This window comes from Penaeus vannamei, chromosome 26 (assembly GCF_042767895.1).
Source record: "Penaeus vannamei isolate JL-2024 chromosome 26, ASM4276789v1, whole genome shotgun sequence".
NCBI classification, from domain to species: Eukaryota; Metazoa; Arthropoda; class Malacostraca; order Decapoda; family Penaeidae; genus Penaeus; species Penaeus vannamei.
The window spans coordinates 23,744,915-23,759,914 of record NC_091574.1 but is presented as its reverse complement, the minus strand read 5'-3'; the positions used below and the strand labels follow the sequence as shown (position 1 = coordinate 23,759,914).

The window sequence follows — 15,000 nt, the reverse complement described above, 5'->3', positions numbered from 1 at the left end:
TTCTCTTCCCCTCTCCGTCCTTATCCTTCTATCCCCTGCTCTCCTTTTCTCTTCCCTTCTCCGTCCTTATCCTTCTATCCCCTGCTCTCCTTTTCTCTTCCCTTCTCCGTCCTTATCCTTCTATCCCCTGCTCTCCTTTTCTCTTCATTCTCCGTCCTTATCCTTCTATCCCCTGCTCTCCTTTTCTCTTCCCATATTTTCCCTTTTCTGTCTTTCACACTTTTTCCTCCCCCTCTTCCCCATCTCCCGTACTTGTTCTAACCTTGTCCCTTCCTCCCTTCCTCTCCATTCTGTATCTTTTTGTCTCCCTTTCGCCTTTACTCCCTCCCTTCTCCTCTCCCTCCCTCTCTCATACCTCGCCTTCCCCTCTTTCCCATGCCCTCTCCCGCCCTTTCCCATACCCTCTCCTTTCCCCCTTTCCCATACCCTCCTCTTCACCCACTCCCTCCCTCTGAGGGGCAAGAATGAGAGAGAGACAGGCAGACACCCCCCGAGAGGCCCCCCTACCCCACCCCTGAGAGGCCCCCCTACCCCACCCCTGAGAGGCCCCCCCTACAGAGACCCCCCACCCAACCCCCGGGAGACCCCCCACCCCACCCCTGAGAGGCCCCCCCTCCAGAGACCCCCCTCCAGAGACCCCCCTCCAGAGACCCCCCTCCAGAGACCCCTCACCCAACCCCCGGGAGACCCCCCACCCCACCCCCGAGAGAGACCCCCCCACAGAGATCCCCCACCCTACCCCACCCCCGAGAGAGACCCCCCCACAGAGATCCCCCACCCTACCCCACCCCCGAGAGAGACCCCCAAAGAGCCCCCTCTACATACCCCCCCCCCCCCCCCCAGAGAAGCCACATAATTGGCTGCCAAATTAATTTCAAACTTTGCGCGCTCCGGATGCCACTTTGTGTGCGTTTGGCGGCGGTATTAAGTCGCGAGTTGTCATCCGGCCGCGGGGATTGATATCGGTCTCGACCCCGCGATTGACGAGTGGATTGGCGGGCGAGTGGATGGACGGGCGGGTGGATTGAGGATTGGCTGGCGAGTGGATGGACGGGCGGGTGGATTGAGGATGGACGGGCGGGTGGATTGAGGATGGACGGGCGAGTGGATTGAAAATTGGCGGGCGAGTGGATTGAGGATTGGTGGGCGAGTAGATTGGCGGTCGAATGGATTGACGTGCGAGTGGATTGGCGGTCGAGTGGATTGGCGGTCGCGCGGGCGGGTTCCAGGTCCGCGATGGATTGCCCTTCGCCCGCGGGTTTTGTGGGTCGATGATGGGTGAGACGACTTGGTAGGTCGGTTGATGAGGTGACTGTTATTTGTTCGATGCGCTGATGGATGGCAAATGGTTGTTGACTTGATTGATTGGTTCATTAATTTCGTCTTTGTTTTATTATTATTATTATTATTATTGTGGATTGCCAGGTGTTTGCGAGGCTATACGCAGGACAGTATATTGTGAATGAGTAGGAACGAAGGATATGTGCAGACATTTATTTCTTACTGGAATCCCACACTTGATTGAGTTTGTTTGCTTTTTTGTTTTTGTTTTTTGCGGTCCCTGCCTTGCTCTGAATGTCTTGTCCGTCTTGAAAATTAAGGAAAACCCTTCTTTTCCCAAATTAAAGGGGAAAATACAGTGTATACGGGTGTTGCCTAATTGTTACTTTTTGAACTGGATATTTTAGAAATCGTTGAATAATTATCGAGTTTATTCCGTCCCCGAAAAAGGGGCGTTTTGTTCTGGTTTTAATAAATGTAAGATATTCTTTGATATTTTCCTTTTGCCTGCGGGGTTAGTGTAGGAATTTAGCAGATTTTTTAAAAACAGATTTAAGAATCAAATGTCTTACAAAACGCGCTTTATGATCCTCTAGTCTCAACAAATGCTAGCTGAGAGGATTTCAAACATGTATTACAAACCCCTTTTCGTTAAAAAAAAAGAAAAAAAAAGATTTAAGAACCAAATGTCTTACAAAACGCGCTTGGTGATCCTCAAGTCTCAACGAATGCTAGCAGAGAGGATTTCAAACATGTATTCCAAACCCCTTTTCGCTGAACATCAAGCAAAACGAGACGAAAAAAGTGGAAGGCGTCGTTGCCAGCGAATCCTGGACGATTCATCTCCGTCCTCTCCGGCAGAGCGATTCCACGGGCCGAAGTATATGAATTTTCTTTCATTCATTCATTCATTCTCAGTCCTCTTCATTCGACTCCCCTCCAGAAACCCTTGAAGACATCCAAAACTTCCTAGACAGGACCCAAGGGAAAGCACTGCTCCCTCACCCACCCCCAATCCTTCTGTTCATACTACTCCTACATTTAAAGTATTTGCAGATATCCATCCTCCTCCTCAAGTTCCCTCCACCCCCTTCTTCCTACACCCTCCCAACTTACCCCACCCTCTCCCACTAGAAAACTGACATGAATCCCCTATTTCACAACAGTGTAACAAAACTTAAGGCTGCTTATTTCAATATTTATTTTGTACAATTACGCATTGTTTATATTTTCATCTTGCTTTCCTTGGCCACATTAAATCTGCTGGGGGTACTTTAACCGAGTGGTAGGCTAACACACAGATTACTATGTTTGCTGTACAGTAGTCAGAAGTTGATGCTTATAGCTCTGTACAGTGAACATAGCTGTGTTCTGTGTAGTAATTCGTTTTAACTAAGCACCACTAATTTTTTTTTTATAATGTAACACCAATATTCTATAATAATGAAATAAATATAATAAAAATATAAAACTTGATTTTTAAAAATATGATAAAAATCTGGTGTTCTGTGCAGTTATCAGTTTTAATAAGACAGCACAATCATCACAATGAAATTTAGAACAGCAACAATATCTTCTACTTCAGTATACATTAGTAGTGCTCAGCTTTGTACAGTAAACATGAGTGCAGTGTACAATTATCAGTTTTAAGCAGCACTTAAATTTTCACAATGAAACAATACTCTGAATCAGTAGTTATGCTGAGTCTGTGCCATAGAAATTTCATTGTTCTGTGCAGTTTTCCGTTTAATGTTTCGTGTAGCGTAAGAAAAGAACTTTACGCAATGATTGACATTACGACGATTCAATGACCATTGAGGGAGGGGGGGGGGCACTCGGGGTGGCCAATCAGATTGCAGGGGGAGGGGGGTGCTCCCCGTGCCACCATGGAAGCCCCGCCTCTGACAGTACTTTACCATAATGCTATATAACCTTTGATGTCTAGCCCATTTATTTGTTTCAAACATTAAACATTGAGTGTTCAGTGTATGACGAGCTCAACAAGCACAACATCCAGCTATTAAATGTAGATCCTGGATGCTGATACTAGGTGTAACAGCAGTCACTCTCAACTCCACGGGAAGCGTCTCGTCACAATAAAAATCACTAATAAATAGTAGAGTAAACCCTCGCTTCCGTTTTTATTATTTTTATATCAACAAATAGATTTAAAAGAATGTTGGCAGTTATATTTTTATTTGTATATGCATGAATCAGCGGCGATCTGAAGAGATAATTAGGATATAATTCGTTTACTTTAAAAATACGGCATTAGGCAGATGATGATTATTTAGAAACGAAACACGGCGCACCATACCCGAAATCTATCCAGCATACGTAATGGAAAAAAGTTTCTTCCCATCCCTGGCCCCTCGCGTTCACATATTGCCCCCGGGTTGCAAGTGGTTTCCAAATAGTGCTTCAGAATATAGGTCTTCAGGTAATGAAACTTTATTTGTACACCTGTTATGCAATGGAAGGGCAATCGAAAACAAAACTGTGGAATCTGAATAATCAAGGTTGTTTTGCACTGCGACCAGTTAGCTCCTGTTGAAATTGCAAAATCCATTCCCCTTCTGCAACGAAGTTTCTCCTAAGACGGGGGATTTTTGCGATATCCGTTGTATATTAATCAATTCATTTTTCGTACTGTTATCAAACTTTCTGCCCTCGCCCCCCCCCCCTTCCTCATCCTAGCCAATCCCTCAGACCAAGAGAATAGACAGATGGATAAATAGATAGATACATAGATGTAGATGTGTGTGTATATATATATATACATTTAAATATAGATTTATATAAATGTATATATATATATATATATATATATATATATATATATATATATATATATATATATATATAAAACTTTCAACTGTTCTTGCAGAAAAGGTTTAGGTGAGAGTGAATAACTTGAAGAAGCAAGATATTTCATTATATATCCTACACTAAGTTATTCATTCCCTTTTATACCCTTTTCATCTATCAAAATAAATGCGGTTAAATGAAAATTAATGAAATAATCTTTCTTCCATCCCATTGCGTGTCCCATGAGCACTATTAGTGACTCTCGGCTGCATTAGAGGGCTAGCCACTGTTTAATAGATTTATATTTTATCTCAACATGAATTTCTCTCCGCCCTTTTTATTACAGGTGACCGCACGCATGTGTGTATGTATATACGTGTGTTTGTTTGGATATGCATGTATGTATGTGTGTGCATGTATGTATGTATATGTATGTGTATGTATGCATGTATGTGTGTGTGTATGTGTATGTATGTATATATGTATGTATGTATGTATACGTGCTTAGTTCTTATTTGCATTCCCTGGCCCTCTTTTGCTCTTGAAGTGAAGTACTTTCATCACTTCAATTGATGCGGTTCCTCTCCACGCCGACATTCTTCATACATAATCTCTTTTGTCTCATGAATCAAGTTCTTATTTTTCCATAATGTCTCTTCACCTCTCCCACGGTATCATGGAAGCGGCCCTTCCTAGAGAATTTTCTTCCTCCATACCGTGTGTGTACTAGCGCTATCTACTATCTACTATCTAATATCTACTAGCCATTAAATCCTTGCTAAATCTTCGGGCACTCTTACCCTATTATCCTCCGAATATCATCTGCGTTCCATAACTCTCAGGGCACAGTCACATGAACCGCCTCAAAACCTACATAACTCTCAGGGTACAGTCATATGAACCGTCTCAAAACCTACAGAACTCTCAGGGTACAGTCATATGAACCGTCTCAAAACCTATATAACTCTCAGGGTACAGCCATATGAACCGTCTCAGAGCCTACATAACTCTCAGGATACAGTCACATGAACGGTCTCAAAACCTATATAACTCTCAGGGTACAGTCATATGAACCGTCTCAAAACCTATATAACTCTCAGGGTACAGCCATATGAACCGTCTCAAAACCTATATAACTCTCAGGGTACAGCCATATGAACCGCCTCAAAACCTATATAACTCTCAGGGTACAGTCATATGAACCGCCTCAAAACCTATATAACTCTCAGGGTACAGCCATATGAACCGTCTCAGAGCCTACATAACTCTCAGGGTACAGTCATATGAACCGCCTCAAAACCTATATAACTCTCAGGGTACAGTCATATGAACCGCCTCAAAACCTATATAACTCTCAGGGTACAGCCATATGAACCGTCTCAAAACCTATATAACTCTCAGGGTACAGTCATATGAACCGTCTCAAAACCTATATAACTCTCAGGGTACAGTCATATGAACCGTCTCAAAACCTATATAACTCTCAGGGTACAGCCATATGAACCGTCTCAGAGCCTACATAACTCTCAGGGTACAGTCATATGAACCGCCTCAAAACCTATATAACTCTCAGGGTACAGCCATATGAACCGTCTCAAAACCTATATAACTCTCAGGGTACAGTCATATGAACCGTCTCAAAACCTATATAACTCTCAGGGTACAGTCATATGAACCGTCTCAAAACCTATATAACTCTCAGGGTACAGTCATATGAACCGTCTCAAAACCTATGTAACTCTCAGAGTACAGTCGCATGAACCGTCTCAAAACCTATATAACTCTCAGGATACAGTCACATGAACGGTCTCAAAACCTATGTAACTCTCAGGGTACAGTCACATGAACCGTCTCAAAACCTGTATAACTCTCAGGGTACAGTCATATGAACCGTCTCAAAACCTATATAACTCTCAGGGTACAGTCATATGAACCGTCTCAAAACCTATATAACTCTCAGGGTACAGTCATATGAACCGTCTCAAAACCTATATAACTCTCAGGATACAGTCACATGAACGGTCTCAAAACCTATGTAACTCTCAGGGTACAGTCACATGAACCGTCTCAAAACCTGTATAACTCTCAGGATACAGTCACATGAACGGTCTCAAAACCTATGTAACTCTCAGGGTACAGTCACATGAACCGTCTCAAAACCTGTATAACTCTCAGGGTACAGTCATATGAACCGTCTCAAAACCTATATAACTCTCAGGATACAGTCACATGAACGGTCTCAAAACCTATGTAACTCTCAGGGTACAGTCACATGAACCGTCTCAAAACCTGTATAACTCTCAGGATACAGTCACATGAACGGTCTCAAAACCTATGTAACTCTCAGGGTACAGTCACATGAACCGTCTCAAAACCTGTATAACTCTCAGGGTACAGTCACATGAACCGTCTCAAAACCTATATAACTCTCAGGATACAGTCACATGAACGGTCTCAAAACCTATGTAACTCTCAGGGTACAGTCACATGAACCGTCTCAAAACCTGTATAACTCTCAGGGTACAGTCATATGAACCGTCTCAAAACCTATTTAACTCTCAGGGTACAGTCATATGAACCGTCTCAAAACCTATATAACTCTCAGGGTACAGTCATATGAACCGTCTCAGAGCCTACATAACTCTCAGGGTACAGTTATATGAACCGTCTCAGAACCTATGTAACTCTCAGGGTACAGTCACATGAACCGTCTCAAAACCTATATAACTCTCAGGGTACAGTTATATGAACCGTCTCAGAACCTATGTAACTCTCAGGGTACAGTCATATGAACCGTCTCGAAACCTATATAACTCTCAGGGTACAGTCATATGAACCGCCTCAAAACCTACATAACTCTCAGGGTACAGTCATATGAACCGTCTCGAAACCTATATAACTCTCAGGGTACAGCCATATGAACCGTCTCAAAACCTACATAACTCTCAGGGTACAGTCATATGAACCGCCTCAAAACCTACATAACTCTCAGGGTACAGTCATATGAACCGTCTCAAAACCTACATAACTCTCAGGGTACAGTCATATGAACCGTCTCAAAACCTATATAACTCTCAGGGTACAGTCATATGAACCGCCTCAAAACCTATATAACTCTCAGGGTACAGTCATATGAACCGCCTCAAAACCTATATAACTCTCAGGGTACAGTCATATGAACCGCCTCAAAACCTACATAACTCTCAGGGTACAGTCATATGAACCGTCTCGAAACCTATATAACTCTCAGGGTACAGCCATATGAACCGTCTCAAAACCTACATAACTCTCAGGGTACAGTCATATGAACCGCCTCAAAACCTACATAACTCTCAGGGTACAGTCATATGAACCGCCTCAAAACCTACATAACTCTCAGGGTACAGTCATATGAACCGTCTCAAAACCTATATAACTCTCAGGGTACAGTCATATGAACCGCCTCAAAACCTATATAACTCTCAGGGTACAGTCATATGAACCGCCTCAAAACCTATATAACTCTCAGGGTACAGTCATATGAACCGCCTCAAAACCTACATAACTCTCAGGGTACAGTCATATGAACCGTCTCAAAACCTATGTAACTCTCAGGGTACAGTCATATGAACCGTCTCAAAACCTACATAACTCTCAGGGTACAGTCACATGAACCGTCTCAAAACCTATATAACTCTCAGGGTGCAGTCATATGAACCGTCTCAAAACCTATATAACTCTCAGGGTACAGTCATATGAACCGCCTCAAAACCTAAATAACTCTCAGGGCACAGTCACATGAACCGTCTCAAAACCTACATAACTCTCAGGGCACAGTCATATGAACCGCCTCAAAACCTACATAACTCTCAGGGTACAGTCACATGAACCGTCTCAAAACCTACATAACTCTCAGGGCACAGTCACATGAACCGCCTCAAAACCTATATAACTCTCAGGGTACAGTCATATGAACCGTCTCAGAACCTATATAACTCTCAGGGTACAGTCATATGAACCGTCTCACAACCTACATAACTCTCAGGGCACAGTCACATGAACCGCCTCAAAACCTATATAACTCTCAGGGTACAGTCATATGAACCGTCTCAAAACCTATATAACTCTCAGGGCACAGTCATATGAACCGCCTCAAAACCTAAATAACTCTCAGGGCACAGTCACATGAACCGCCTCAAAACCTAAATAACTCTCAGGGCACAGTCACATGAACCGTCTCAAAACCTACATAACTCTCAGGGCACAGTCATATGAACCGCCTCAAAACCTACATAACTCTCAGGGCACAGTCACATGAACCGTCTCAAAACCTACATAACTCTCAGGGCACAGTCATATGAACCGCCTCAAAACCTACATAACTCTCAAGGTACAGTCATATGAACCGCCTCAAAACCTACATAACTCTCAGGGCACAGTCATATGAACCGTCTCAAAACCTACATAACTCTCAAGGTACAGTCATATGAACCGCCTCAAAACCTATATAACTCTCAGGGCACAGTCACATGAACCGCCTCAAAACCTATATAACTCTCAGGGTACAGTCACATGAACCGTCTCAAAACCTATGTAACTCTCAGGGTACAGTCACATGAACCGTCTCAAAACCTACATAACTCTCAGGGCACAGTCATATGAACCGTCTCAAAACCTACATAACTCTCAGGGTACAGTCAAAGGAACCGCCTCAAAACCTACATAACTCTCAGGGTACAGTCACATGAACCGTCTCGAAACCTACATAACTCTCAGGGTACAGCCATATGAACCGTCTCGAAACCTACATAACTCTCAGGGTACACTCAAAGGAACCGTCTCAAAACCTATATAACTCTCAGGGTACAGCCATATGAACCGTCTCGAAACCTACATAACTCTCAGGGTACACTCAAAGGAACCGTCTCAAAACCTACATAACTCTCAGGGTACACTCAAAGGAACCGTCTCAAAACCTATATAACTCTCAGGGTACAGCCATATGAACCGTCTCGAAACCTACATAACTCTCAGGGTACAGTCAAAGGAACCGTCTCGAAACCTACATAACTCTCAGGGTACAGTCATATGAACCGTCTCAGAACCTACATAACTCTCAGGGTACACTCAAAGGAACCGTCTCAAAGCCTATATAACTCTCAGGGTACAGTCATATGAACCGTCTCGAAACCTACATAACTCTCAGGGTACAGCCATATGAACCGTCTCTAAACCTACATAACTCTCAGGGTACACTCAAAGGAACCGTCTCAAAACCTATATAACTCTCAGGGTACAGCCATATGAACCGTCTCGAAACCTACATAACTCTCAGGGTACAGTCAAAGGAACCGTCTCGAAACCTACATAACTCTCAGGGTACAGTCATATGAACCGTCTCAGAACCTACATAACTCTCAGGGTACACTCAAAGGAACCGTCTCAAAGCCTATATAACTCTCAGGGTACAGTCATATGAACCGTCTCAGAACCTACATAACTCTCAGGGTACACTCAAAGGAACCGTCTCAAAGCCTATATAACTCTCAGGGTACAGTCATATGAACCGTCTCGAAACCTACATAACTCAGGGTACAGTCATATGAACCGTCTCAAAACCTACATAACTCTCAGGGTACAGTCATATGAACCGTCTCAAAACCTACATAACTCAGGGTACAGTCATATGAACCGTCTCAAAACCTACATAACTCAGGGTACAGTCACATGAACCGTCTCAATACCTACATAACTTTCAGGGTACAGTCATATGAACCGCCTCAAAACCTACATAACTCTCAGGGTACAGTCATATGAACCGTGTCAAAACCTATATAACTCTCAGGGTACAGTCATATGAACCGTCTCAAAACCTATGTAACTCAGGGTACAGTCACATGAACCGTCTCAAAACCTATATAACTCTCAGGGTACAGCCATATGAACCGTCTCAAAACCTATATAACTCTCAGGGTACAGTCATATGAACCGTGTCAAAACCTATATAACTCTCAGGGTACAGTCATATGAACCGTCTCAAAACCTATGTAACTCAGGGTACAGTCACATGAACCGTCTCAAAACCTACATAACTCTCAGGGTACAGCCATATGAACCGTCTCAAAACCTACATAACTCTCAGGGTACAGCCATATGAACCGTCTCAAAACCTACATAACTCTCAGGGTACAGCCATATGAACAGTCTCAAAACCTATATAACTCAGGGTACACTCAAAGGAACCGTCTCAAAGCCTATATAACTCTCAGGGTACAGTCACATGAACCGTCTCAGAACCTAAATAACTCTCAGGGTACAGTCACATGATCCGTCTCAAAACCTATGTAACTCTCAGGGTACAGTCACATGAACCGTCTCAAAACCTATATAACTCTCAGGGTACAGTCACATGAACCGTCTCAGAACCTATGTAACTCTCAGGGTACAGTCACATGATCCGTCTCAAAACCTATGTAACTCTCAGGGTACAGTCACATGAACCGTCTCAGAACCTATATAACTCTCAGGGTACAGTCACATGAACCGTCTCAGAACCTATATAACTCTCAGGGTACAGTCACATGAACTGTCCCAAAACCTATATAACTCTCAGGGTACAGTCATATGAACCGTCTCAGAACCTATATAACTCTCAGGGTACAGTCATATGAACCGTCTCACAACCTACATAACTCTCAGGGTACAGTCACATGAACCGTCTCACAACCTACATAACTCTCAGGGTACAGTCACATGAACCGTCTCAAAACCTACATAACTCTCAGTCATATGAACCGCCTCAAAACCTACATAACTCAGGGTACAGTCATATGAACCGTCTCAAAACCTACATAACTTTCAGTCATATGAACCGTCTCAAAACCTACATAACTCTCAGGGTACAGTCACATGAACCGTCTCCAAATCGACCGAAATCGGGTTCGAATCCACCAGCGCCTCCGTCTGTCCCACCAAAATCCGCGGGGCAAACAATTCTGCGGTCACATGTAAACCTTCATCACTACCGTTCTACTTCTGTCGGGTTCTCCCCCTTCTCTGTGATCCATCGGTCGTCACTGGATACCCGAGGTAGCGGCTGTATCCACAATCTGTAAGAGATACTGTGTGGTCGTTACTCTTCTGTTTTTTTGACGTGTTTCTAACGTGTTTCTGTGAGGTGGTGTTTATCCTGTTACGTCTTCATATAAATAGATGTTTGACTGCTTGGCTTCATCTCAATGCACACTGATTTATGATCAATACTTTTTTCAACTTTCTTAATTTCCTGCTTAGTTCTCTCTCTCTCTCTCTCTCTCTCTCTCTCTCTCTCTCTCTCTCTCTCTCTCTCTCTCTCTCTCTCTCTCTCTCTCTCTCTCTCTCTCTCTCTCTCCTTCACCCTCACCCTCACCCTCACCTTCACCCTCACCCTCACCCTCATCCTCACCCTCACCCTCACCCTCACCCTCACCCTCTCCCTCACCCTCTCCCTCTCCCTCTCCCTCTCTTTCTCCCTCTCCCGATCTTTCTCACCGTCCCTCCCTCCCCCCTCCTTCTCCCTCTCCCTCTCTCCCTCCATCCATTCTCTATTCCATCCTCATCCTCGCCCCGACCTTCCCCTCTCGCCTTGCTCCCCAAACCCATTTCCACCCAGCGAGTCCCGCATGTTGGATCAAGGTCTTTTACTCTCCCAGATATCACTTCTCCCGCAATCCTCGTCTTCCCCTTTCATCAGTTAAGCAAACAAACACGACTTGAAGGGCCGCATTTTCGAACTAACTGACATTTTGGGGTCTAAGAAGTCAATGCGATTTATCATGTGTTGTGAGATAAATAGTACAGCATACACGTGTATATTTGCATGTATATATACATATGTATTTATATGCATACATACATACTTACATATATACATACTTACATATATACATACATACATACGTACGTACGTACATACATACATACATACATACATACATACATACATACATACATACATACATACATACATACATACATACATACATACATACATACATACATTCATGTACATGCATACATGTACATGCACATGCATACATGTACATGCACATACATACATGTACATGCACATACATACATGTACATGCACATACATACATGTACATGCACATACATACATGTACATGCACATACATGCATGTACATGCACATACATGCATGTACATGCACATACATACATGTACATGCACATACATACATGTACATGCACATACATACATGTACATGCACATACATACATGTACATGCACACACACACACACACACACACACACACACACACACACACACACACACACACACACACACACACACACACACACACACACACACACACACACACACACACACACACACACACACACACACACACACACACACACACACACACACACACACACACACACACACACACACACATACACACACACACACACACACACACACACACACACACACACACACACACACACACACACACACACACACACACACACACACACCGATCAAAGACAGTGCAATACAGTATTTGCATATATAGTCTTTGAGAATTCTGATTGTACAAAATCCATGTTTGTTGCGCAAGTCGCGAGTCATTTGTTTCCAGAAAGTAAACAAACAACAGAGTGAATTCGCTGCCTGTTGCTCTACCATCCAATAGCGAGAAAATGACAAAGTGACATTCTTTTACTCTAGGACGCGAATATAGTAGAATAAAATGGCTTTGAAGGTAAGATTAGAAGTAAGATGAATGGACTTTAGAAGAAGAAGAAACAAGAAGAACAAATGCGTGTTTCTTGATTTTATTATTCATATTCCATTGGTATTTGTTATAATATTGTGAATTCGATTATTGTATTAACATTAGGCTCTCTTGTGCAATGATGTCACATTTCCCCATTATGATATTTCCTTTTAGTTTGACTATATCTGTTTATATTTCATTTCTCCAAACTGTCATTGAATTTAACATTTTCATTGATAGTATATTCAGCAATGTTTTTCTAACAGTTCTGCTTAACGGATCGTGATGATTTTGGTATTGTTGGATTCCTCTCACTGTATGGTTTCCAAATATATAGAAATTATTGTGCAGAAGCACCCCCAAATACCTACATCCGGAAAATTTACAGCAGGTAATAATCAGGATTTAAGTAAAAAATGTATGGAATGGTTACCTTGACGTAAATTAGACAATATAGTGACTGGTTCTGTATTTATTATTTACATTTTATCCTGAAATTTCTCTGTTACCTTTCATGCCCTCCGCTGTTTTGGGGGCTAAGAATTTGAGGGTTGGGGGGTTCCGTGCAATTAAACCTACATATATGCATTATAGATAGCAAGAGAAATCAATGATGCCAAAATTGTTGTGATCCATGATCCATTATGGGGACATCTTAGAAAAAATTACTGTATATTTAACTAAACAGATACAATCCTAGATTATTCATGTGAAGAGCTGCAGCTCAGCGATGTGAATGATATTGGTATCGGTAGGCTGCATTTGGTTAGTGCTGTTCAATTATTTATAGTCTGTGGAAATAATACCAGGTAAAAAATTTGGTGAATGGACATGATTAAGGGGTTTATTGACATGGATCAACAGTTTCCCCGCATTTGCATTCATCAAGTAGTTTGCAGCAACATCAGGTACCTAAAAGTTTGAAGGCTTACCTTCACTTTAAAGGCTATTGCCTGTGAAAGTTTCATTATAGGAAGAAGAAAAACAAGCTTTATCTGATGAGCCGACAGTATGGGAATTGTCCTGATATGATGCCATTCGCAACTTTATCCATAACAGCCAAGACATGTACGTACCTGCCACCCAGCAGCAAGTGGTTAAAAAAATTGGTGCTGCTTAATATTTACTGTATGAATGTGCTAACCTAGGACAAATTGAAGGGGTCTTATAACAGTCATTGGTATATTGAATAATCTGCAGACACAAACGGTAATGTCACTGACAGCATATGTCTACTCATTGCTCCCAAGTTTTAGCTCTGTCTTGCCGTGCATATTGAGGTGAAGACAAAGGCCAACAAATCTTCACTATATATTTATATTCTTGTGAGATAGAGCTTGTAGATCTTTTAGTGACTTATTGTGAAATAAGAAACCAGTTCAGTCTGTATTATTACCTCAAACTTTTTAGATCTAGTAGAATAGCCTCTGATTACCTTTATATTTTCATATTTTATTTTTTACATGTTATTAGGAACATACATGCCATGTAGGCTTAACCAAGCCAGTAGCCATGAGCTTATGTAATAAGACATGGCGTGGTCTAATGTGTATATACATCACAAGGTCAGAAGCTAGTTTAACAATTGGAGGAAGAGTTAAAAATCCTTCATGGTAGAGAAGCATGTAAAGAAGTCTGTGAGGTAGGTCATATAACACCTATTGAATTAGAGAAGTACAGTTTATAAAGCTGACATTGTTCTAGTTTTCTAATGCTATCCATATTTCATTTAATTAAATTCAACATTTAGGATAAATTTAAGCTTTTTTAGTTTTGGAGGATATGAATAGCAAATGAAAATGTGTGATATCCACAGAGTAAAGTTAATTAATGAAATAAAATCATACTCATGATTGGCAAATATTCATAAAATGGAAATAAGATAATGTTGTCTTTAAACACAGACAGAAGACAACCAACATTTTGATATACTATAGCCATGTGGCAGACTAAAACTTTATGATCAGTTAAAGCTAGAAAAGAATTAATACCAGAGAGTTGTTCAAAAGTATACATATATCTTATTTTTAGAATGATTATTGTTCCTCTTAATTTTAAGGCAAGAGAGAATATGTGCAACAGTAACATGAAAGAGTATTCAAGTTGCATGCAAATGACGTATGGATTGTGATAATAAAATTCTACACTAT

General features: G+C 41.9%; 1 protein-coding gene across 1 annotated transcript in view; it reads left to right on the top strand.

Annotated features, from left to right (window-relative positions):
- The first annotated feature begins 12,701 nt into the window (after window positions 1-12,701).
- LOC113803943 (protein FRA10AC1 homolog) overlaps window positions 12,702-15,000 on the top strand; it is a 10,112-nt gene continuing 7,813 nt past the window's right edge. The window contains exon 1 of the mRNA XM_070140202.1: window positions 12,702-12,835. Within this exon, the coding sequence (XP_069996303.1) occupies window positions 12,824-12,835 (12 nt within the window). The 5' untranslated portion in view covers window positions 12,702-12,823. The remainder of the gene's footprint in view (window positions 12,836-15,000) is intronic.